This window comes from Molothrus ater, chromosome 6 (assembly GCF_012460135.2).
Source record: "Molothrus ater isolate BHLD 08-10-18 breed brown headed cowbird chromosome 6, BPBGC_Mater_1.1, whole genome shotgun sequence".
Classification (NCBI taxonomy): domain Eukaryota; kingdom Metazoa; phylum Chordata; class Aves; order Passeriformes; family Icteridae; genus Molothrus; species Molothrus ater.
The window spans coordinates 27033078-27058626 of NC_050483.2; the positions used below are offsets into that span (position 1 = coordinate 27033078).

The following is a 25549-nucleotide window of genomic DNA, read 5'->3' on the forward strand; positions in this document are numbered from 1 at the left end:
AGCACAAAAAAATCCCCAAACATATTGGAAGGCACCCCACTTACCTTGAAAGGACCAATAATTTCATTGCTAAAGGCTGCTGTGGGGAAACCAGTGGGGGAAGATATTTTATCTGTATTACTGGACTGAAAAGGAAGCAAGCAAACCTGAAGCATTTCAAATGCAACAGATCACATTTGCCTGAGAAAATCTTACTGCATCATTCAGTAAGGGCAGGGCCACATAGGTGGGTGTGATTGCTCAAACTGAGTGGGAGCTGCCTGCAGGCCCCTCTTTTAGGAAGAGTAAATGTGTGACCAAGGGATCTTTACAACACAGCATGAGCCTGAAGGCCACACCATATATATAGGATATCCCAGCAAAGGCACACAGAATGGTGACCATTACCAAATATGCCTGTGAACAGTATTTCCTGCATGCAGCTGAGCAGACTGCTGTAAAATACTCTGAAAACATGACAATTACCTAGGGTGTAATAACATGGCTGGTGAAAAGAAGATAACAAATTCTCTTCTCTAGGCACTCAGCCATGCAGAATTGCTCCTACAGCAAATGCTTATTTTATTCATAACATTTGATTTCTCTACCCACAACATAGACCTTCTACCCCCAGATGAGATGCAGGGACCTGAACTGCTGATTCATATCTAGCAGACAGAAGGCAAGACCAAGACAGAACATTTTCTAAACAAGTGTACTTTTATTTTGTGAAAAAATAAGGGTTAGATTTTTGCCAGAGGCTTCTTTGTAGTCAGAATACCTTTCTCAAACAGAAGTGTAGCTAGAGAAATCTTTTCCTCCAAGGTTTCACATGGAAGGTTAGCCACACTTACATGATTTGGATAGGAAGACAGAAGAAATTCTATACTGTCTGTATATTCAGGATCTAGCTCAAGGAACTTGGGTTCTTCCTTATGATACACTCTTGAGTTTTCTGTAGTGTAGTATAGCATCACACCTGCTTCTTCATTACACAGTCTAACGATGCCATGACGGAGCAGGCGTACTTCGGTGTCTTTTGTTATCAGGATATCAACATTGCAGGGGCCTCCATCTTGCCACCGGGCTGGGAAGCCATAGACACTCTGTGCCTTTTCACTTTGCGTGAGCACTGGAGGGAGACAGTCATGAAGAAACGACTTGGCTCTCTGATCCACAGCAGCATCAATGGGTGCATAGTCAACAAGTTTCTTTATCAGGCTCTGCACCTTCTCCACAAAGGCCGTTCGCCGAGCATCGACTGTGTCACAGTTAGCAACCCCCATATACTGCAGGTAGTCCATTGGAAGCCCCCGTCGGTACTCCACATCTTCCTCCAGGGCCATCTGCAGGGCAGCTGGGAGGAGCTTCTCCAGAAAGTCCCCCCAGGAATTCCTCTGGTAGGAAGACACAGTGATGTGGAGTGAATGTGCATCAGGGAGACAATCACCCTGGTGGATAAAGCCACGGGGGAAGTACAGCAGGTCTCCAGCCTCCAGCACAGTCTCCAGCACAGGCTCACCGAGTTCAGCCTGCGTGAGGTTTGTGCTGGAGAACTGGGGCAGCACCTCAGCATCTGTTCGGGGCCTGTAGACACGCCAGTGCTTCTTCCCCTCCAGCTGCAGCACGAAGGCCTCGATGTCATCATAGTGGGGGGCAAAGCCCTGCGTACCCGGGGGCGTGAGGTAGGTGTTCGCGCCTGCCATGCTGCCAAACTGCTCCTGCAGGATGGAGAGAAAGTGCCAGACGGTAGGGGAGAACGCCTGCGGGCAGAGGAGGCGCAGGGAGCAGCCGTTCTGGTAGAAGTCCCACACGACAGCGGGCAGGGCTCTTCCGGAGGGGTTGTGCGTCTCCCGCACCCCCTCGGCATAGCTGGTCACATCCAGGTGGGTGCCGAAGTGAACGTCTCCTCCTTGCAGGGCGGCGTCGAAGTCGGCCGTGGAGAAGAGCCCCGCGTAGTAGCCGGGGTCGCCCCGCCGCAGCAGCAGCGGTGCCCGCTCCCAGTGCCGCCCCAGGAACTCCGCCGGCGCCACCGGGGCCAGCAGCCAGCGGAAGAGCTCGGCCGCCCGCTGCCGGCTGTCCTCCAGCCGCGCCAGCCGCCGCAGCAGTCCCGACACACCGCCGCCATCCTCCCCCGCCGGCCGCGGGCCGCCTGGCATCGCCTTGGGGCCGCCACGCGGTTTCGCATCAGGCCCGGCGGCCGTCGCCTCGGGCCGAGGATCCACGGGGGCCTCCACGGGGGCCTCCACGGGGGCCTCCAAGGGGGCCTCCACGGGGAGCTCCACGCGGCTCGGGGGTGCCGCGGGCGGAGGAGCCTTCGACTCCGAGCCGCCGCCTCCCGCCCGGCCGCGCCTCGGGCGGGCCTTGGCCCGCTTGCGACCCGCGGGCAGCGGGGCCCCGCGGCGGCGCCGCTCCATCCGCCCGGCTCCCGCCATCCGGCGGTACACGGCGAGTGCCGAGAGCCGCCCCAACTCACGCTGCTCAGCCGCCATGGCCGCCATGGCTCCCCGCCCCGCGCAACCGCTTCCGCCGGGAGCGCCCCGGGCACGAGATGGAGCCCGCCCCCGCCTGTCCCCGCCCCCCCGTCTGCCGCCGGAAGGACGCATTCCATGGGTGCCTGTCGTGCCGTGTGGAAGAGAATGTCTTGTCTTGTCTTTTGTCATCTCCGCCGCTTAAAATGTGCTGGGTATATTTGCTTCCCCCGCCCTGCGGAAGAAAAAGAGAGGCGATTCGCCTTGGTACGATGCAGGTCTGTTCCTTGGCTGGGAAGCTTCGTTCTGGAAGTACGCTCTAAGCAGTACGTTCAGAAAGTTATGTTTTGTCTGAAGGCGTACGGTAAAGATATGCTTTCAGACAGCCTGGAATTATTTTGTGACCTAATGAGTCTAGGTGAGCTAACACTCATTTCATAATGTGTTGCACAAGGAGTAGCAACCCAAATTGAATGGAGCTAATTCTTGTGTGCCACCCCCCTCCCCTTTTCTTGTGCTTCTGATGGTGATGGCAGCTGAAAGGCTGTCATCTCAAAAGGATCCCAAAAACCCAAAAGACGGTCATGTCACATAGTATTTGTTGGTTTCTTGGTTTTTTTTTTTTTTGTTTTGTTTTTTTTTTTTCCCCAAATCCATTCACTGTCTAATAACCTGGGCAGACCTTTGTTTCCTCTCTGTTTCTCTCCGAGGCTTCCCAGAAGGCCAGCATTAGTGGTGCTAGGCAGCCTGAGGGCTGCTCTGCGCTTCCAGAGGCTGCAGCTTCAGCGTAGGAAGCTTTGCTAGAGGGGTAGAACAAGACTCTGCTTGAGGCAGAGGTAGAGGTTTGTATTGACAGACATATTTTTGATCAAGATACAAGCTTCAGTTGAAGAAATTCGCTATGCAGTACTTTTGTGAGAAGAATCTTTGATGAACTTCAGTAATTCATGGGAATGAATTTTGCATGAGAATTTCATCTCCAGAGGCTGCTGTGAGTCTAAAGCATTTAACTGCAGCAATTACCCAAGTATGCCCAGGAACCCTCTGGTTCACAGGGTGTTATTAACCTCTCACAGATATGAATATCAGCTGCACACAATATATTAAACAGCTAACACTCTAAGGCATATGCAGATTTGTTGTGTGGGCTACTTAGTGTATCAGGCATAGGATATAAAGCTGAAAAGAGAATTTTCACCTTTTGCCAGGTTTCAACCCAGACCTACATTTCAATTTTACCACAATTCAGGAGCAGAAATCAGTTAGGCCTAATAGGATAAGTTCAGCTGTTAGCTCAATTCTAGAATTGATGCAGATACCTCAAAGGTTGTTTGAATTGCCTTAAAAACAACACAAATCAGTCTCACAGAACACCAATATGCTCCAATCAATGAAGGCCTTTATGTATATGTGCAAGAACAACTGTTTTAATTTTGGAGGTGTTTTTCTGACGGAGTGCTTCGGGCATAGCCTTCGCAGCCAAAGCTGCGTGAAGAGCAACGGCAGTAGAAGACTGTCCTCTTTGCGCCACGATGGTTTTAGTTAATGGAGACGGATTTTAGGAGTGCACAGGCAGCCTTCAGGCTCCGATTTCACGCCTGGGCCGTTTGCGGCTTTGCCAGCAGGTGGCAGAGGCCGACCAGCAGAATTGCCAGGCAGCGCTGTGCGCCCCGCTCCGGGAAACGCGCGCAGGGAGCGCCGCATCTGCCTGGCAAGGTGACCCGCGGGGTGCGGAGCGCAGAGAGAGGGGAGCGCAGGCAGCCTGTGCGTGCATCTGTAGACTAGAAGAGAAGGGAAGGGCGAACGCTATTTCAATCCACTCTTTGTTTCCCCAAGGTTAAGCCCTGCTTACTAGAATAATCTTATCAGCTGAAACCATTTCAACAGAACTAGACTCTTAACAAAATCGAGATGCAAAGCGCTTGAAATATGGTAAAAGTTAGGCCATTGTAGGCTTTGATTATACGTAAGCACGGCTAAACAGGCTTGGCAGGGGGAAGACTTTTGAAAAACCTGGGAGTCTGGATTGTTATTTGTGTTACTGCTTAATTTACTGGAGTGCAACTGATCCTTCTGAGAAGAAGCCAGGCGCTGTGCACAGAGCCTGACCTGAGTTACATCAGGATATCTGTAATGACAGCAGCAAAGCTGTTCTGGATGTTTACCAGTACAGGGGGTTCAAAGTCTCATTTGAGGCCCCTGATCTTCATAGGGATGTCACTTTCTACTGCTGAGAGACAGTTGATTGACACTGGGTTTTTTAGATATATAACAAAGTCTCTGAGCAAAGGACACAGTGGAAAATAATAGTGGTTAAATCTCTATAACAAGAAAACATTTATTTTGACAATTTAGTCTCTCTAATAATAAATTCTTTTGAGAATAAAAAATGTTGCTATTTTTCTGTGTGACACAAGAAAGGGTTTTGACCTAGGGCAAAAAAGAGAGAGCTTCAGTGTCACTTACAGAGTACTCAGATGGTTGTTTAGGAATAGCCACAAAGTTTACATGCTCTTTGCTTTCATTGTCCAATATTTAAAAGGAACTTGTCGAAAGAAATATGTGTCATGTACAGCTCTTTAAATAAACAAAAGGAAAGCAATACAGATCTCTGAATGATTAGGTGATCCCTAGCTGCTGCTTACACAGACAGAGTAGCAACTGGAGGCTCAATTAAATTTCTTAATTAGAATTTAGCACAAAATTGCTTGGGTTTTATGAACGTATAAGCTGCATTGCCAAGAGCCACATGTGTTTTATTTAAGAGGACATATAAATGTGGTGAGTACAACCTATTAGAGAGTCACAAGTGACTTCAAAAGAAGTAAGTAAATGGCACCTTAAAGAGATGTAGGGTTCATTTGATATTTTAACCTTATGCCATTCAAATAATTGAAATCTCAAATTTAAAGAGCAGTTTGGTTTAAGTCCTGACCCTGCAAAGCTATGAGTAGTCTTCACTAATGAGTGGAAAGGACAAAATTCTTTGCAGTTTCCTGTGTATTAGATACTCAGTTGTTCACCATTGCGCAGATCTTCTCTGTGTTCCCAGAAAATCATTAATGTAAACCAGTCACTATTAGAAAATTAAGCCCAGCTTAATCCTTCTTCTCATTATTACTTTGCTGGTGACCTTCCTTTTGCACCATCAGTTTTGTTTTCATGCCAAAACTAATACCTAGTAAGGATAAGGAGCATTTCAAGCCTTCACTAACAGGTTTGCTTAGCTGACAATCTTTCTTATACAGCCTAGCTACATCCACTGTGTCATCACTGGAAGGACACTCGGATGGATTGTGAAGCCTGCTGCTCATTGTGAAAGCTATAAAGTTCACTGCCAGATATAACAAGACTGAAAGCTAATTCAGGAACTGTTTCTCAAGAGCTATCCTCTGGCCTCCCTCATCAGAGTGAATGCACTCACTCACTGAAGCATCTTTTGGCAGCAGCTTTGGCCTCCCTCCAGCTGTTTCTCTCTTCTCAGGAATTTTCTTATTCAGTGACTGGTTGTGGTCTTTAATCCTGGTTGTCTTGTACAAGGAACCCCACTGAGTAAAGAAGCCTTCCCTGCCATGGAACAGCCAAATTAAAGCACATTTGTAAAAATCATAATTAGAAGGTCCTGTCCTCCCTGTGAAATTATCTTTTTGGAGGGATTTGGAAGCACAGACATTTTCTTTTGTACCATGTGACACTAAAGCAGAAACATTAGAATTAAAGCTGAATTAAAATAATGTATTTAAGTAGAACCCTTGGCTGAGTTTACTCACCCCGTTGAATAGGCATGTGTACTTTCAAATTCTGAAATAATTTTATGAGGGTTTTTGTACTTTTATTAGATGCCATCTAGCATTTGGTAGCATTGAGCAGATACCATCTGCAGTGACTCCATAGGCAGTGATTAAATACAAAGCTCCAGACTTCAAGGCTCCAGCAGAAGGAGAGAAAGAAATGGCCATAAAGAGAAAATCCCCATCCTAAAATGAAGGCAAAGAGGACCTGAATGAAATACTTGTCATGTGGGATTAATCACATCTAAAGAACCAAGGTAGAAAGTACAGTCAATGCATAAATCTTGTGCTAGAGAATATCCTTTTGATATGCACAGACCTTGGCTCTTGACAAGATGTTTGGCTGATGCCTTTCCATGGAAGAAAGGTTTTAAAAGATTCTTGCTCCTCATATCCTTTCTGCACTAATGATGGCAACTGCATAGCTTTGTTCATTAAATACACTTATACCCACTATTTCAAGATTAACATATAGCTGTGCCAACATAGGGCAGCCCTATTCAACATTTGCTTCTCCTGTAAGCTTCTTCTAGTCAGAAGCCTTGCAAAAAGACTTTACCTTTTCTTCCCTATATTGAAGTTTTTCTGAAGTACTCTGAAATTGCTTGCTCACTTCAGATGCTGTACTACCAAGACGAAAATACTGTGCAAACAGAATGCCTTGGTTTAGCAACCATATTGGCTCAGATCTACTCAGAACACGACAGGAGAAAGCCCCTGTAGTACTTGCTTATTTGCTTCCCATAGTAGATATGTGTTGCTACTAACCAATATGGCACCTTATAGAAGTATTTTTGAACATTTCCAGTGCTCATTCAGACACAAAAGCTCCTATTGTTTTATATATATTGCCAGAAATATGGAATTCTTCTTTGTGAGCATAAAAATGCATATATGGTAGTATTTATACTGGTATGGCTTGTTCCTAGAAGGGATAATATTATGGTGTGATTAGAGAAGGGAGATTTAATCACTGACATTATTTTAGATAACCAATAGGGAAGAATGATGTTAGGCCTCCGGGGTCTGCAGTAGGGATAAAGGAGTTTGCATTGTCATGAATGTGTGTGTAATATATTCTTAGGTCCTTAGGGAATAGCATACTCTCCTGCTGTCCCACTGAGTCCAGGAAGGATCTTGGCTAGAAAGGCACAGCTGACAGGAGTCAGTGGGCATGACAGGGACAGTCAACTCCATTAATCCTGTGTATTACACAAGGAGCCCCGTTCCCAGCCTTAAAGAAAAGGTGATAAGGAGCAAATTGGGTTTGGTTTATTGTGAATGCTATGAAGTATCTTCCATTTCTTTTTTATCCATGAAGATCAAAGGATTTGAAGCATTGCTTCTAGTGTCAGACCTTGGAGAAGTAATTTCCCCCCCTCCCATGGAAAGGCTGTGGGAAGACTTAGTACTCAGAATGTGCCTTGGTCCTGCAGTGCAGCACTGTGAATGTGCAGCTTGCTGTGCTCGATGCTCAGCATGTCCAGCTAAGTGACCTCTAGGGTCATCTTCCTTTCCTTTCCCACCACAGCCCCCTTTCCCTTCAGTTACCAATGGGAGGTCAAGTTATCAGCTGAGCAGAGAAGCAGTAATGACAACAAATGAATTTTGCCATCTAATAAATATTTTTAAAAGCTATAAATAGCTGAAGCATACATTAGATTTTATTTACAATAGCATGTCCTGGCCTTTTCCTTTATACTTTTCACTTGGATGCAGAGCTTCTTGATAATATGGGAGTTGTTCATTTGGAAATAAGTTTTTATAAGAAATTAAGGGCACCATGCTTTACAAAAATTTCTGTCAGAAATCCAAAGACTGTGAATAAGACGGAGTGTTACACTGAAGGTACTGGGAATACAACATTTTAAGAGCTATGTTAAGTCAGGAATGTTTTCATAAAATCAGAAGAAAACTTAGAACTGGTAGAAATCATTATCTTATCCTCCAGCAATTTTTGAATATTTGAGAGGGAAGGCAGCTCTCTGTCTTGATTTTGCTTTCCTTGGAAAGCAAAGGGATATGCAAAAAGATGTAAGGAGAACCCCTGCATCTTCTCAGATTAATTTATGAACAAGGGATGATTTGGGGGTCAGAGCATCAGTGTGAAACTGAGTCAGTGTCATACTCACACTTCTGCCTGAGCACTTCCTATGTAAACTTGGTAAATTATTTTTGCACATGATACTCTGAAATTCCAGTGATTTCAATTGCTTTGTTTTCTGGATGCTTGCCAGCCAACATTATAGCCCGTGTTCTTTGTTGCTCTGTTTCTTTGCTGGATTCAGAAGCAAAGAGGAATAAGTGGGATGGTGTATGCACGGAGAATATAATAATGAAGAGAAACATAATGTAATCTTTGCATTTCGATCACCTTCAAATTGTTTTTATTTTTTTTTCCCCCAACTGAATGCACCAGGAATCATTCTGGCTTGCATTTTGGATGAAATAGCTACTTGAAAGTCTGGTGAGAGGAGGCAGCTGTTGGAAATATGCATTCTGGTTAATGCATTCAGGCCAAGCCCCGTATGTGCAGTCGCAAGGGTGCTGCTCCCAGAGGATTGCCCTGGGTAACTTCCCTTTGAAGCGGAGCCTCCTTGCTGAATTCAGCACCTGGTACTGTCTCCATTTGGAAAATGGAGGCATGCTAGTGTTTCTAGCCGAAGGAAGGATATCCTGAGAATACTGTGATTCTCAGTCTCAGTCGTGAAGGTTAAAGGAGCCTGCTCGCGATTTTCCTGCAAGCCTGGCCTCTGGCTGATGTAGGGCATCACGGTTTCTGGAGAGCTGGCATTAGCAGCACGTCCCACTGCAGCCCCCAGGGAAGGTGTCAGTCACCACCTGTGGTTTATCGGGGGGAAACCGAGGTGGCAATGGGGCTGCGGGAACCCTCCTCCTGGTGCCACCACCGCAGCCGTGAGGAGACGAGAACCACAGCTGAACCGAAGCGCAGACAGGCGGTGGAAGGCGCATCACCCCTTCAGCGGGTCCCCGAGGTGCGGGGGATCCCCGGTCCCGACTCCGGCCGGGTAGCCACCGCCGCCTTCCCGCCGCGCCGCGCAGTCGAGCCCCGGGGGGGGCGGGCGCAGCGCCGCAGTGGCACCTCGGGCAGCCAATCCTGGCACGCTATCCCCACTGCGTCAGCCAATCGGAACCGACAGTGAGAGATTGGGGGCGCCAAAGCCCCGGAGTGAATAAACCACCCGGGACCTGTGGGGCGGGGATGGGCGGGGCCGAGGCTTTGACGGGCGGCTCCTCACACCAATCCAGAGGCGGAACTTCGGGGCGCGTGGCCAATGGACCGCCGGGGTAGGCGTGGCTGGCGACGGGGGCGGGAGCGGCGGCCGGGGGGCGGGGGCGGAGCGGCGGCGGCGGCGGCGGCGCTGCTCGGTGGCGACGGGCGGCGGAGGAGGCGCCGGAGGGAGGCGGCTGCGGGTAGCAGGTGAACACGGCCGGGCCGCGATGCGGGGAAGGGCCTTCGCCACGGCGGCCGGTGGCCAGAGCCGCGGGCGGGCGCCACGGGGCCGTGCCAAACCCTGCGGGGCGCGGGTGGGTCCGGCGGCGGGGGGAGCGCCGGAGGCGGGGGAAGCTTGAGGGGCCGGAGGGGATGAAGGGGGGGCAGGGGTACTCCGGGAAAGTGCGTGCGGAGGCGGGAGGAGACGTGGGGGCACCCTCCGGTCCCCTCCCCGGCGGGGGGCGGTGGGGTGGGGCGCGATCCCCGCGGTGCAGTGGAGCGGGGGCCCGGCGCAGGTGGAGCCTGCGGGGGGCGGCCGCGGCACCGAAGGGCCCTGCGGGGAGCACCGAGCCGCTGGCCCGAGGAAGCGACCCCCGGGGCGGCGCCGCTTCATGGGATTCTCCCGGGGCTGCCTCCTGTGCCTGCGGTCTCTCCTAGGCCTTGAATCCCAGCCAGGTTTCCGTCAGAGGGTCCCTCCGGCGCGGCCGCTCCCGGGCGCTTTGTATCGCTTGCCGCCCCTGCGTGGCCGTGGGAGCGAGTGGGGGCTCCGGGAAGTCGGGGCTTCTCCGGAACCGCTGCCCCGTCTCAGCTGGGGCTGGGGCGCTGTGAAGTTCGGGAGGCGTCGGGACGAGGCTTTCGGGCGATGGTGCTGACGACCCAGTCTGGCAGCGGGAGTTGTAGGGGAAAGGGCCCTTGTGAGCAGCGGGGCTCGTCTCTTTTCACCCCGTTCGTGGCTTGGCCGGTGCCTTAGTGCGTGTGCAGCAGCTCGCCAGGCTGCACAAAGGAACAGCCGGCCGGGTTCGGCCCGTCCTACGGGCGCAGGAGGGATGGATGAGCAACAGCGTGCGGGGCGGGGGCTGCGGTGGGCCCGGGCAGCATCGCCCCGCTCCGTGCTCCGTCGGGCACGAAGGGTTGAAATGCAGCTCCCGTTCGGGGTGCCTTTAAGTCCTTTTATTGCGTTCATGAAGAGATGAACAGTGTTCAAGAATGAAATTATGTATCCCTCACAGTAGAGTTAATGTCTTGCAGCAGCTCTGATCTACAACTCCTTCGGTCCAGTAGATTTATATAACCTGCTCATTAATGGTTTATGAAATGATAAGGGAGCTTTTCTGTGTGCTGCTGTGTTTTCTGTGTTGTTGTCAATATTTCCTAATTCAGCTGTCCGGAGTAGGAGAAGCTTATAGCTGTTAACAATGTGTATTTCTACCATTTAAGGGATTTTGTTTTGCTCTCGTTTTGTATTTTTGATCATTCTGCATCTTGAGATAGGCTCCTGAATGAGGAGAGTGAATAAAATGGAAGGCACAGTCATTCTCTTGGCTACAGTAATACTCTAGGTATGACTTGTAACAAAAAATGTAAATATTTAAATGGATTTCTGACTCAGTTCTATTTGACTTATTGATCTATGGCTACTGCTAAAATGGTCTATATGATTATGCAGAAGTTAATAGTTACCATAGAGAAAGAGATTGTTTTTCTGTTCATCAGTGAGTGTTTTCCATTTCTTCATCTCTTGGCAATTGTCTGTGGAAGTGCTGTTTTTTTCTCTTAGCAAAAGTCTTACAGAAGAAATAAGAATGTGAGCGAAGTCCAAAACAATGAATTTCAGATGTGTTCAGCCTTGCCTGTGATTCTTGGTACCCTGAGTTATCCTACAGTAAAAGCTTTTTAATCTCTAATTGCATATAGTGTTGGTTTTAAGCCTCGGTGAAAATTCAGATTTACAGGACTCTAAACCTAACACATAAAAGATTTTTTTTTCCTAAAGTATACATGTGAAATGCAATTCAAATGAACCATTTAAATCCCTACTAGCAGAAAGTCTATTTTTCATTCCTGGGAATTACTTTCCTGCATTTATTATTTAGCTTAAATGTGTGGAATCTGAAGGTGCATGTAAACTAGACAGAGTAGACAAGTTTGTTTATCTTCTCACGTACTGTTGTGAAACCTTCTGATTTTTTGTTAGTAGTTTGACAGCATTATGCATTTGAGAAGAAAAAAACCTAAACCAACAAGCCAAATTGGGCTCTTAAAACTTGCCAGACTTCTAAGTCTCACATTTTGTGGTTTGATAGAGCTGCTTGGTGTCAGAATGATCTGTAAGTAATTTTCTTTCCTACCATAATGGATATGATGGGATAAAAACTTTCTGAAATGGTAGTGGAAGTCTTTGCAAAAATCGCTTCCTTCCCCAGGAATAGAAGGTACTGGGAAAAACATTTTACAGTATGTTTTTTATTGTGTGTTTGTGAGAGCCTATTACAGCACTGTGAAATATCTCTTGAATTCTGCCTATAGTTGGTTTTATTCCACTAATATTGATGGAACTACATAGCATTGGAGAAAAAAAATTGCTCTAATGCTATAGAAATTTAATTTTTTGTACTGTAGAAAAGATGTTTTACAGAAACTGTCAAGTAAGAGATTGGCAGCCTAAGCTGGTCTAATTGATGAGTTTGGAGTTGTATCCTACTTATTGTGTTCATCTACTTGTCTGACACTCTGCTGACTTTGTTATTTTCTTTAGGGGAGGGGTCAAAGTTTACTTATATTTTTATTTGCTTTGCCAGCTTATCAAGCAAGCTTGGTTTAAACTAATGTGAAATCTTGTTCTTAGTCTTGTTTTTGGAGTTTGCTTTATGTCAGTGAACATATATTAAAATTACAGATTTCTTGTTAAGTCTCAATTGATCTCAAAATATTCATAAGTGAAAATTGGAACATATTGCCTTTCTTTTCCTGCAGAATACCAAGCATAAATTCAATCAAGCTAAGACTTAACATGTCCTCTACAGTCATATTATGGAATTACCACCAGAGCAGCTTTGATTTTTCTGCCGACGCTTTCACCAAAAGGATCTGTTTTCCCCTGTTAGTCTTTCTTTGCTGATCCAGCTGAAAATGGCCGTACAGAAAAATGTTAAGCTTCAGTTGGATCAACTGTCTGAACTGACTTCGTGGCTATACAAATGTTACTGCTTGCATAGGAGGAGAGGAGGCTGTGACCATTCTTTGCTGAAGCAGCTCAATTTTAGTTTTACCTAAATAGTTCAGCCTTGTCAATAGACTTGCAGCTTAAACTGAAGCTCTGGTGGTCGTGTCTCCTTCTTGACTGTGCATCTTCAGCTGCTGGCAAGGAGGCCTTTGTGAGTTAAATGAAGTCAGGGAGTTAATCAGGTAGTTAATTGCTTTTTTTTGTTTTGTTGAATTTTGGCTGGATCACGTATCTGAACTGGCTGATCATCCAGGTCATGGGGTGGAAATGGGATTTACACTGAAGTGGGGTTGAAGATTGGTAACTCTGATTGAAATTTCTTTGAGCTTCTCTGGAACCATACATTCCCATCAGCATGACCTGGGTTAACAAGGACCTATAGCAAACTGTTTCAAGCTGGCTTGGCAGGTAAAAATCACAGTAAATTGGAGAGTGTTTGTTCCATTTCTTTCAGCTGGCATGTTGGTGTGGGTGGCAATAGTAATGAGCAGAGGATGCGGAACTAGGGATGTGCTCAGCACAGCAACCTCAGACTGACACAGCTGTGTCTGGAAGGGGATTTGTTCTCATCCTAAGGGTGGGATACATCAAATGTTCATTTTGAACTTATGTTCTTTATGGTGTATAGTTAAAACAGATGTTGCATCAGAAAGAACAAAATTTTAATAATAAGTAATATCAGGAAGACTCTTCTGTCCTGCTGTGCAGGATGTGGTTTTTGTTGTTGTTTTGTGGGTTTTGGTTTGTTTGTTTGCTTTGTTTTCCTTCATTTTTATTGAGCAAGACTTGCAACTGGCAGATACCAGTTTGGATGTATAAATGGCATCATGTCATATGTAGCTGCAGTTAGATGTTCATCCAGACCCCTTTGAAGCGTGGGGTTAGGAGATAGCTCTGAAAACGTGAATTGCTTTGTTTGGCATTTGTCTTACATAGTAATTCTTTGTGGAATCCTGGTGTTCTGTAGTAGCAATTACCAGATGTGATGGCTTAAAGATGTTTCAGTATGGTAACTTCTGTTTCCGCAGAGGTGTAACTGAAAGTGTGTCAGGACAAATTCATTTGTGTGTGAGGAATTGTTTAAAAGGAATACATATGCCAAAGTGTAAAGGTGCTCTGGAGGAAAATATAAAACCATTAATTTCAGAGTCTGGGGATGTGAAACAAGCTCTTGGCTTCTTTGAGTACTGAGTCTGTAGGATTTTTGAGATTTTGCTGGTGGGCTTTGATACTGAAGCCAGAACCAAAGCTGTTACCCTTCTAAGTGAAACAATGGAAAAGTACAGTGTATTAAGACTTGGACCAAACTGTTTGGAATCTTTTTCTGATTACCTTTCCTTTTCTGGGAAACAACAAACTGGAACTTCCTGGTGAACTGGATTATAAGCAGTACTGTAAGTATACCTACAGAGAGTTTACTCTTCAGAACTGCTTTCTGTAGGTGTGTACTTGGTCATTGGCCTGGGCTTGTTCACTGATCTAAGAGCTGCAAGTGTTACTGAGACTAAGAAAAACGTGTACTTGGCCAGAACCACTCTTACTGCATGCTAGCTCTTCTAAGTTTGGATGTGACCACTCTTTATCAGTTTATTTTTCTGGGGCAAAACCTCCAAACATCAATGACCTCTCTTTCCTTTTTTTTTTGTGTTGTTTCAACTTCATTAATGTGATTCAAGCCTCTGTTGAGGCTCCACTCTTAATGGTGGACTGATTTTAGACTGTTGAGGAAGGTTGTTTCTGTAATCCACCAGGACTAGAGATACCTTGGCGTTTCCAATGCTGTGCAGTTTGCTGATGGGCACCACTGAGCATATAAGAGCCAAACTCTCCTCATTTTTCAGTGTGCCTTGTAGTGCAGAGTGGCTCATAAATGCTTGGATCTTTAGTTAGCTGATATATTTGTGTGTTGCCTTAAGATTTCAAGTGAAGATAGTCTTTTTTTTCAAAGGCATTAATTCATCGACTCCTGTAGTAAAAATCTGTGGAGACATGTGAAGGAATTTGTTCCCCATATGGAGGAATGACACAAATAGAAACTTGGTTCACAATTAATATAGGCTGGGTCTAGATTTTGTTTAGTAACTAATGATAAAAGTGTTGGATTTATATTTTCCCACAGTATAAGGGAAAAGCATGTTCCTGCCTTCCAAATGCGTCTAACATCAAACTTCTAGTTTTGTTCTTGGGTGGTTTTTTCTGGAACTCAGTAGCACTAGACCAGTTCACATGAAACAAGGAGCTGAATACCATAGTCTCATGAAACGTAATTGCTGTTTTTAAAAAATTTTTCTCTCTAATACTTGGTTCTTACTCAAATTAATAATCTAAATTCTGTGGGGAGAAAAAAGCAGTGCGTACTTTTTGTTACAAAAAAAGTTGTTGTTAATTTCATTTGTACAGGTGGCTGTAACTGCAGGACTATAGAGCTGTCGTGCTTTAAGGGTTGTGGCTTCCTCATGTCTCAGCAGTGGATCAGATGAATTTTCCAACCTGTTCCTGTGCTTTACTTCTATGCCTTTAGCATAGACTTTTTTTAAGGCTGGTTATTTTATTGTCAGAGTCTGCTTAACATGGTATTTCTGCTGACTGTTTTTGATTTAAAAGAATGAGATGTGACACTGTTTTCAAAAAGTCTGTGAGGCTTAATCTGGTCTAAAAAGTCTGAGAAAGAATTTACCCATCATTAGTGTGGTACTACTCAAGGTTTAGTGCTTTGGGCTGGGCTGGGGTTCCTGTGCAGTTTCTTCCTTGTAGTTCTGATCAGTGCAGAGTCTGTATTTATGTTGAGTCATCGCATTTCAGGTTGAAATGTACATCACCTGTGCATCAAATTCCCTAACCCAGTCTGAAAATCTGAGTATGAGAATTAGATTGTCTAGTTTAAAGTCTTATATAAACCAGAGTTTATAGGATTCAGTGACTGTGATGTTGGTTTTGCTTTTTGTATTTTAGCACATACCTACTGATGGAGCGGCTTTTTTGGGGTTTCTTTCCTTCCTCCCCCCCCCCCCCCCCCAGCCCTCCCAGTTGAATGATTAGTGAGCTAGTTAATAGTTATGATTATTTGTGTGCTCTTATATTAATGGACCTTGAACATTATCAGAGCTTAATATTGATGTCCAGTTTTGCTTGTGTCTATAAAGTTTGGTATTTCTGTGTAGGTTTCAGTGTCTATGTGAGAAGCATCTTTTGTGTAATGTGCTCTTTCTTTAACTGGATTTGCACAGGGTAGCTTTGAAAGAGTGTCATGACATTTGTATGTATATTTATTTGCACATGAGGATTGCTTCCTCTTTATTTTAAATGACATGAATTTGTCAGAGGTCATTTGATGTTTAAAGTGCCTCTCAACTGTGCCATCTTTGAGCAACTGGCCATTCCTTTGTGTTCTCTTAGCTTGGCAGCAGAGAGCCAGCCTCCTGCAAGGGAATGAAGGACTGCAATTCAGTTGGCCTGTATCTTTATGATAGAATATTTTCTGAAAGTGTCTGTAAAATAGTTGTGTTTTTAACAACCTTTTTGTAGCTGACTTTATGTAGAAAATCTAAGCTATGGTTTGGATTTGCTGTGTGCAGCTGGCAAATAGAAGACAGTCACTGAATGCTTTGTCAAACTCTCTGCATGTGCTATGGATAGGTGCATCATGCTAATATTAATGTGGACTGTGTATCATTGTAAAATTTGCTTGGCCCACACTCTTACAGCCAAAATACATGGCTATTTCTTTGCTGTCAGGTGGGGTAGGGTACACCCCTTTAAGGAGGTATGTGCTTAGTACTATCTAAAAGTTTTCCTTGTTCTTAGAAGTACAGAATTTGTATCTCAGACATGATTTTATTGATGTATATGACATAATATAGATTCATGTCCATTATCTCACATTTTAGATACAGTCTCATACTTAAGTTTTATTTTCAGTTGCAATAAGTTATTCTCTGGACAGTTAACTCTTGCTTTGAGCATCATTTATTTTGTCTGTTAGAGTTTGTTCTCAAAGTAATCAGTCTTATCCACAGTGTTCAGTATCTTGTCCTTGCACAGGCCGGGAACATAACTGTTACTAGAAAAGGCAACGTGGTTTCTCTGCCTACAGTATTTGTTGACTTAAGGATGAGGACCCAATTCTGAAAATCACACTGTGTAAAGAATATTTATCATTCAAGCAGAGAAAAAAAATCAGCTCTACCATATACTAATTTAAGTACTGTTAAATTATTATTCTAGTACTGTAGACGTAGTTCTCCCTTTCTTCCGAGGCAGGCGGTGCTGAGGTAGGAATACAGATACACCAAAAATAGTGAGGTCATGTGAACTGCAGAAATTTTATTTTTGATTTGAAAGTCTTAGTGAAGATAAAGAATGAGAATATAATAATAATATTTTTTGAGGAAATCCAGGATGAAAATCTTTCTGATTCTGTCTTGATTTCCTTATTGCTAATTTTTATGTTTTAATTTCTTAATAATATACTGCAGTGTTTTGCTATGAATGAGTATCATAACTTGGTTGGGGTAAAAAAAAGTTTTCCACAAAATGGCTTGCCTTCTCCTTTTGCATATTTTCTCTCACTTGCAAGAATTTGGTTGATTTGATAGTGTATTGCTCTCTTTCCTCTCCTGTGTTTCAGGCAAAAAAAAATTTTAAAAATGAATTATGTATTCAGAGGTAAGAAACTTTTTTGGAATGTGATGTGTCCTGGAATTTTCTGAGATGCTGGAGCATGGGATCTCCAGTTGTGCCTGATGACAACTAAACTTCTTGCACTTCTGAATTGCAGTTCAATGTCCCAGGACTGTTTGACTGTATATTCCTTTCTTGAATTGAATAAACTATTTTCTTTCTCCAGGTTTGTTTTCAGCAGGATCAGCCCCTCTTTTCACTTCTGCAAGCACCCTGGAGCTTTGGGTCGGGGAGGACAAACAGAGGGGGTGTGCTGTTGCCAAAAGGAAGTTACATGGGTCCGGTGCATACAGCTAATGTAACCATGATGTAGTACATTTTTGGAATGATCCTGCCTATCTGCCTCCCTCACCCTCCAAAGATCCCACCTGAGATAAAGATTATGCAATCAGGAGGTCTTCCCTGGAGTTTCTTCCAGATGCATCAGTGATTTCTGTGGCACAAGTAGTGATGGCTCTGTCCTTTTTCAGTAGAGAAGCTTCTGTAGGTGCTATTATGGGAGCTGTAAACTGCTGATAGTCTTGTTACAGAGATGGGAGCACATCTCAGCTCCATGAGTGACAGGACATCTCCAGGTACTGTCACATTGTTTTGTTATCTGCTTCTAGCAGATACCAAGATTTTATTTAAACCAACTGGGTCCTACTCACTGCCTTGGCTCTGGCTCCTCACATAGTGTATCAGGTCTAGCAGTCTGAATTAGTTCTGTCCCCTTCCATAATGGCCCTAGAAGTTGGGGTTTCTGCAAGTAAAGGCTGTGCAGCCATCTGAGCACGAGTAAGGAGGGGTAACTAAATGCATGTCTTTATTTTTCATGGCATTAGATCAAGTGAGAAATGGAACTGACTGGTGTGGGCAGAGAGTAGGCAAATGCTAAAATGATTAATGTGGTGATCGAGAAGACACAGTTTATCTTGCTAATGTTACCTTAGGGAAAAGAAGAGTAGTCCCAAAATCTTCCTTCCTTCAGATTTTCTACAAAGAATGGGAAAAATTTCTCTTACAGAGGACTGGTTTTTTGTTCCCTTTCACACAGTGTCTCTGGCTCCAGTTACATTTAGAAATAAACAAACATGCTTGCTTCAATGTTATGTGGCTTTGACACTGGAAATTATTGCTTATTGTTCAGCTCACTGTTTCAGTGTTTAGTCTAGGTAAATGCTGCATGAGCTTCTTGTCCTCTTTTAGAAAGAATCTTTGAGCTTTCTAATATGCATCTTTGCTGTGAGACACATCACATCTATAAAAACGGATCAGTTGCAGGTGAAATAGCTGCTATCATGAAATAGCTAATGATGTGTTGACTCATCTGTGAGAGATGACACTTCATCCGGTCTAGTTCTGTACAGAGATACCAGATCAGTCTGCTGTGAGTTGTCCCAGTTTCTTCAGTTGAAAGTGACTGGCATCTGGCAGTCTTGCATTATATCATCCTCAAAACATGAGGACTGCTGTTCTTTGGTAGGTGTAAAATGTCATATTTTGAAATTTACATTAGACTTAATTCCATCTTCCATCCAGGATGTGATTTCAGGTACACTTCAGGGTATTGATAATGACCAAAAATTGGGGTTTTACACTGCACTTTTCCTTGGTTTTCCATGTGGTGCAGGTATGTATGACTGTTAGGGCTCTAAACAATACTGGCTTAAAGCTGTAGGCCTAATTTTTTGGGATAATCTAATTACATAAAGTTGGAGATGGTACTGGTGTGAAGTACACTGGGAATTGCTTCTCTGCACAGGTGTTTACATGGAACTGTGAACAGCTTCCTACTCAGGATTTAGTAGCCCTTGAGATCTAAGCAATGAGGGTGTTGAATTCTGGTAATTCTTAGCTCTTGCTGCTTTCAGGCACCTCATCGTTAATAAAGACAGTTTAGGGATGTAGTGAGGATGGTCTTGGGGAGTTTTTAGGTTTTTTTCCCAGAAGCACCACATTTAGTGTTTTCATCTTTTAAAAACAAGCACAGTTTGTCTGTTGTGTTAGGTGTCAATAATGAGTTTGTATTTAGCTTCAACCTGCTGTTGAACAGGTAATGTTCCCCTAGTAATCCTGGTATGGAGTGTATGGAGACCAATCTCATTTATGTGTAGGTGTTAAAGTGAGCTGCATTACTGTATTAAATTAGGCATAGCATAATTCTGTGTTTACTTTGGGGACTTCATTATCTGCTGTTTTAAATTTGGAACTGGGTTACAGAAGTTCCTGGGTTTAATCCTAATTCTTTCATGCAATTTAGAAGTTGTTTTTATTTTTCTGAAGATAGGAAATTGTGTCCCCATATCCTCATCACAGGCCTTTAGTCCCAATAACAATTGTAAAGAACTTAACCAAGAGAACTGTCATTAATACATATTATTTCTGACATTATATATATTATAATTTCCTGTAGAGTTGAGATCATTTAAGTTCACATGCATGGAAAATGTGTTAGGTGATTACTATTTAGATTGTAACATATTTTATTACTCTCAGTCTTGTCCAGAGCAAAATTAGGGAGGTTTTTCACATCAACTTGAGATTTTTATGACTCATCTGTTTGGGTATAGAAATATCACTTGTCTTTCATCTGAAGGGTGATCAGAGTAGTTTAACATGCTTAAAATTCACCTTTACTCTATAGTAGGCCTAGACCACTATATAGTGGTCTTAAAGGAAGGAGTAGAACATTTCTTCTGAGACTAATGGAACATCTGAATATCAGAAATTCAGATCAGAAAAGGGAAGAGGCAGGGCAGTAGCAGATTGTGTGATTTTGTGAAATCATTGAAGTAAATCTAATGTGATGGACTTAGTCTAAATAGAATTCTTGTAGTACACAGGAAATAAAGGATGTTGAAAAAAATTGCAAATTCATTGATAATTTTGCAAATTAAAATGGTTCATGGTGCAGCACAGATTCATTGAGAAGGAAGGTGGTTCATGGATCCTCTGCTGTTTTGTTTTCCTTTTATTTTTCAGTTCTCCGTAATCTCTTTCCATAGAAACTTCAAGGTAAAAAATGCAGGTTCTGGTAGTAGAAATGCAGACTTGGGAGATCTGGCTTAATTTTTATTTTGTTCTACAGATGTATTCAGTGATTGGTTATTTGTGGTTAAATCCAGAAGACTTAAATTTTTCCATATTAACGTTTAGGTTCTTGCCATGCCAAACTCCAAGTCAATCATGTTTTAATTCTCCTGTGCATGGTGGAAAGTTAGAAATGGAAGAATCTCATTGAAATGAAAGGGTATTTACTGCTTAGTGTAGAAAATAAGACACAGAGTCTAGACTCAAGCCCTCTTACTTTCTAGCCTATAGCCCTTGGGATTTATAGTTGTATGCCTCTTTGGAAGTTCAAAACGTTTCTGTGGTTAATGGGTTAATCCTTCTAACACATGTCTGATAGATGTGCCTCTAACAGGGTTTGACATTCAGAGAAACAGACAAACGTATGAGCTGCTGGCTCAAACATGTGTTTCCCAAGCCTGTCCTATTCACTAACGAGTGGTTTTGATCCTGGCAGTGACACTAGTGGGGATGTCTAAGGATGACCCAGGATATCCCATGAATTCTTAACCTGACTGCTGCCACTGAAGAACTGCTCTCACTGTCCATTGTGTACTTCTGCTGTGCCTTTTGTATTTGACTTTCTCATAAACCATAATCATTCAATGAAACCAACAAAAGGTATTTTTGCTGCTGTGGTGAGCTGGATTGTCTCCAAGTGGTCTGGCAAGTGCTGTCTAAGGAAGAACAGGAACTAGGGGGAGCACTGGGTGGTTGGGCTGGCATAGCCACCTCCTGCAAACTGCTTTGAAATGTGAGTCATAATTTATGTTCTCCAGTGCAGGGAATAGAGAAAATAGTTTACAGATCGTTTAACCTAGCTCAGTTTCCATCTGGAAGTAGGATGCTGATGATTTTTGAGCAAAGGAAGTTGTTTGTGTGTTTTGAGAAGGCAGGTTCACAAAGTAGTAAACAAAAAAGGAGCTACCCTTGAAAAAGTACAGTGTTTCAACCTTTTTTTTTGAGGGAAAAGTGTTTAATAGCATCACTTTGAAGGTTGCTCCTTATTCCAAAAAAAAAAAAAAGGAAATAAAGGATGCACTGGACTAGAGAGTTGGGCCAAGGGCAAGCATAGCCTTCTAGCCCAGTTGTGAGGGCCCCTTCTCAAGGAAGTGATAATGGTGGAAGTAGTGGTGACTGACTTGGGGACTTTTTTCTCCCCTCTTTAGTGTGAGGATGTAACACTCTTGGTGTGTTTTTGCTTTAAATGATGGCTGCTTGGTCAAATGGTAGTAGGTTTGTGTTATGTGGGTAGGGGTGAACTGCACAGCCATGATTAGAGGGAACAAGTGCTGGGCTTGCATGAGAACAGGTCCATTAGAGAATTTCACTTACACAGAACCTTGAGCAATGGCAAAGTTTAGGCTGTGAGAGGAAGGAGGTTATTACTTGTGGTCCCTTAATGTGTGTTTTCATCTCACCCCCTTGCTGACTGCTCTTTCTGCCTCTCAGGGCAAGGAAGAAGTAGCTTTTGTCTATGTAGTCTACCTACAAAACCTTGTTTATTTCAGGAGCCATCTCTTACAGAGAGCTCTGAGCATTGATTTTTTGAGACTGATGCTTTAATGAAAATAAGCATTTATATGTTAGTTTCCAGAATGTCTTAATTTAATCAGCTCTTGCTTTCAGGAAGGCTGCATTGTACTTCTTCCCTAGAAACCCCGAGGCACCAGGGAGTGCAGGTGCAGCCACTTGCCTCAACTGTTCAGTACAATCTGTAGAATTCCATCTTTCACTTGTTAAAGTTGTAGAACCATCTTTTCACTGTATCTAACATGTTACAGATGGTGGCTGTGACATGGTCAACCCTTAACTGTGTTCTGCGTAAGTGAAGCATCAAGTCAGTACCTTTAAAGGTTAACTTACTTTCTTAGCAGAAAGCTGTAGCAGTACCAGGTACCCACATCTGGACTGGGAACATTGTAGCTGATTATGTTAGTCTCCAAAGTCTCCCAAGAGTTTTTAGAAAAAAAAAAATTGACTCTAAACAGCCTTTTTAAAGGAAGCCTAAAGAATAAGTGAGTTTAACGAAGTTGGAAAATTCATCAACGTTGACCAGTTATTAGGGAGGTAAAACCTTGTATTTATGGAAGAGCTAAAGAATTTTAGCCATGAACGAAATGCTGCATGATTATAGACTCAGGAAACTTTATTTGGGTAGGAGGAAGTGTTTTAATTTCAGTCTGCTCCAGCCAACCTTTCTGTAATAACTCCATGATGTTAAATGCCAAGTAATGACTGTTTTTAAAAGTTATTTTGAAGTAAACTTGCATGTTCCATATAAGCTGGAAGAAGAAACTGAATATTAAGTACACTTTGATCTGCTTTTGTGATAAAGATGCCTACATGTTTATTCAACTATACTTCAGTGCTTTATCCTTACCATTTCTATGGAATTTTCTGACTCTGTTAGTCGAAATTCTCCTGTTTCTCTAAAGAATGGTGATTGAACTTTTCTGTGTGCAGGTCTGACTTTAAAAAGGCAGTAAAATAGCAAGTTTTGAAACACTTTGCTTCCCACTTTTAGTTCTGTGATGTGGACATCTGATCTAGAAAAATCTTAATGGGGTTATGTGTGGTTTGATTTTATTAAAATTAATTTTGCCTCAAACTTCCCTACGTAACTTGTCAGTTCAGTTTCATTGTGGATGCAGAACTGTGTGTGCTGTTATAAAGCCTGTGTGCTTTTGCCATTTAGACATTTTAATCTATTCCTGCTCTTTGTTTTAAAAGCCTCTACATTTGATAGTATTTGTAATTTACTAATGGGATGTTAGTTGTGCATAAATTGTAGTAGGAATGATCAGTTATGAGAAATTAGTGTGTATTTTTCTCCCTACCCCCTTCATTCTGGTGTATGACACTAAATTGAAAACTTACTTGCTGGGGCACAGCTGTGATTTGACTCTTTTTGCCAAATGGAGTTGTCAGGTCTCCTGTGTGTTAATGTTCTAAAGCTGATCCAATAAGCTCTGTGTGTGTGTGTTGGACAACTCTTATTTTTATGTCTAAAGAAATGAGGGGTTATTTGTATTACAGTGTCTTCAAAAGCGGGTGTTCTGTACTTCAGGAGAACCTTGACAAGTTATTCTAGTTATTAATAAATCTCTTTTACGGACAGGCATTCAGATTTTTGAAATCAGAGGCCTATCTGTTATAAGCAAAGCAGAGTCAGGTATTTTGTCCTTGGTCTGCTGGGGCCCAAGATCAAAATTCCTTCTGAATTGGGCAAGCAACTCTTGCATTGTTTTCTGAACATGTTTTCTTTTGGTTTTTTTATTTTTTTATTTTTTTATTTTTTTTACTTCCTTGGTGCCTTCATCTCTGTGAAATGGCTTGTACATGGGCACTGGTGTGCTGCTGACAAGTGTCAGAGTAGCCTAGGTGAAATGAAGTGTGAGACTTGTGCTTAGGTGTGGAGATAGTTCTACAGATAGAGCTTAAGAAGAGAGCTGCAGAGAAGTCTGGGCCTGAGGAAACCTATAAAGAGTGGATGCCTTTGAGCACTATTTAGTACAAAGGAGATGTTAGGGTAATGAAGGTGATTGATAATCCAAGTTATTAGCTGACAACTTCCCTCCTGAAATGATTACTTATGTAACTCATTTGATTTTCTTAAATTATATAGTGAGAATTAATTGTCTTTGGTGAGTTGCCTTCAGTCTAGCCAGTTTTGTGGTTTAATTCTGACTAGCCGTTATTTCAGGTTCTGACTTTGCAACTGCTCCACTGCAGCTTCCCTAAGAAGAAGCTCTTCACTACAAATATGAACAAGTTTGCTTTGAAGTGAAGAGTTGAACAGAAATTGAAGTGGGAAAAAGGCTGAGAGTTTAAAGTGAGAATGCATATTAGTGGAAACACTTGTGCGAGGCTTTTCGAGAGCAGCTTTTGTTTGATTCTGAACTAGTCTGGATGAAGTCCACCTTTTTATAATTGATATTTAAAGGGTTTTTTCCTACTTATTTAATAAAACTTGATCATGAATAAAATTAATTTTCTTCTTGTCAAACCTGGTTTTCCATTATTCTTCAAGTGGGAAAGCTTAAAACTTGTAGCAAACTTGAAAGGACAGATCTTAGCCTGGAAAGGCACATTTTCATACTGAGAAGATGAAACAACATTTCCTGCTTCTTTCTGCATGTGGCATGCAGGCTCAAAGCAGGTAGAACTTAAGAAGAAGCTTTTACCTGGGTATGGTTTCCAGTTCTTGTGCCTTCAGATCAGCACCATTCTTCTAAATCCTGAGAGTGTTTTCAGGAGGGCTTTGCTGCCTGTTGCTGCTGTAGCTCCAAGATCAGGTTCTGGTTTCAGAGCGATTGCTAACCTACGGGCTGACTGAATTGTGCAAGGAAAGAGCTTCCTTCACATTCCTGGAGCAGTCAGTGCACAGTTATTTTCCATTGAGGTGGCTTGTTTTATTAGCACGGAGAGAATGGTGTCTGCACCTAGGAATTACTCAGACCATGAGCAAAGGTATGGGTTGCTTTAAAACTCTTCCAGTTCAAGGCAGGTTCTGCCTCATGGCTCTCAGGTCCCACGCTGCGTTAGCAAAAGCAATGCAGATCCTGGGTGAGGCAGGTGTAGAACAAGTATTTTCTTCCTCCCACGGTCTTATTTTAAGTTTGATCTTTTCTTTTTTTTTTCCCCTTCATTTCAGGGGTTAAAAAATACAGTAGTTCCTGAAGACAAAAAGGGTGTGTTCAAAAGATACTTCAAGGAGAGAAAATAAATATAAGAAATTAAGTAATTAGAGGTTTTAAGTACATGGAGAGGACTATCTATTTAAATAAAGGTGATTTGCAAAGCTTCTGTGTCTTTTGTTGGTTTGTTTGGGTGTTTTTTTTAAATGGATTCTGGAGCCACAACATCTACTCTGATTCTTTTAAAATCCATTCTGGATACAAAAGTGAGGGAGGGATCTCACAGTTATGACGTGTCACAAGTCTGTAATTTCATTTTGCAATTAGTTCAGTTATGCCAACTGAAGCTTTTAGTGCTTACAAGTTCAGTATTAATATAGCAATTAGAATTTGTGTTAAAACAGCTAAATGCACAGAAATCCTCTGTCACTGGCTTTACTGAGAGTGAAGATATATCCACTGAAGCACACAACTTAATT

General features: G+C 43.1%; 1 protein-coding gene across 1 annotated transcript; it reads right to left on the reverse strand.

The window, feature by feature from the left end:
* Nucleotides 1-680: 680 nt before the first annotated feature.
* On the reverse strand, nucleotides 681-2495 carry RIOX1 (ribosomal oxygenase 1). Its single transcript, XM_036385174.2, has one exon. It carries the CDS (start codon nucleotides 2478-2480, stop codon nucleotides 723-725), a length of 1758 nt encoding a protein of 585 aa, XP_036241067.1. The 5' UTR covers nucleotides 2481-2495; the 3' UTR covers nucleotides 681-722.
* Between the last annotated feature and the right edge of the window lie 23054 nt (nucleotides 2496-25549).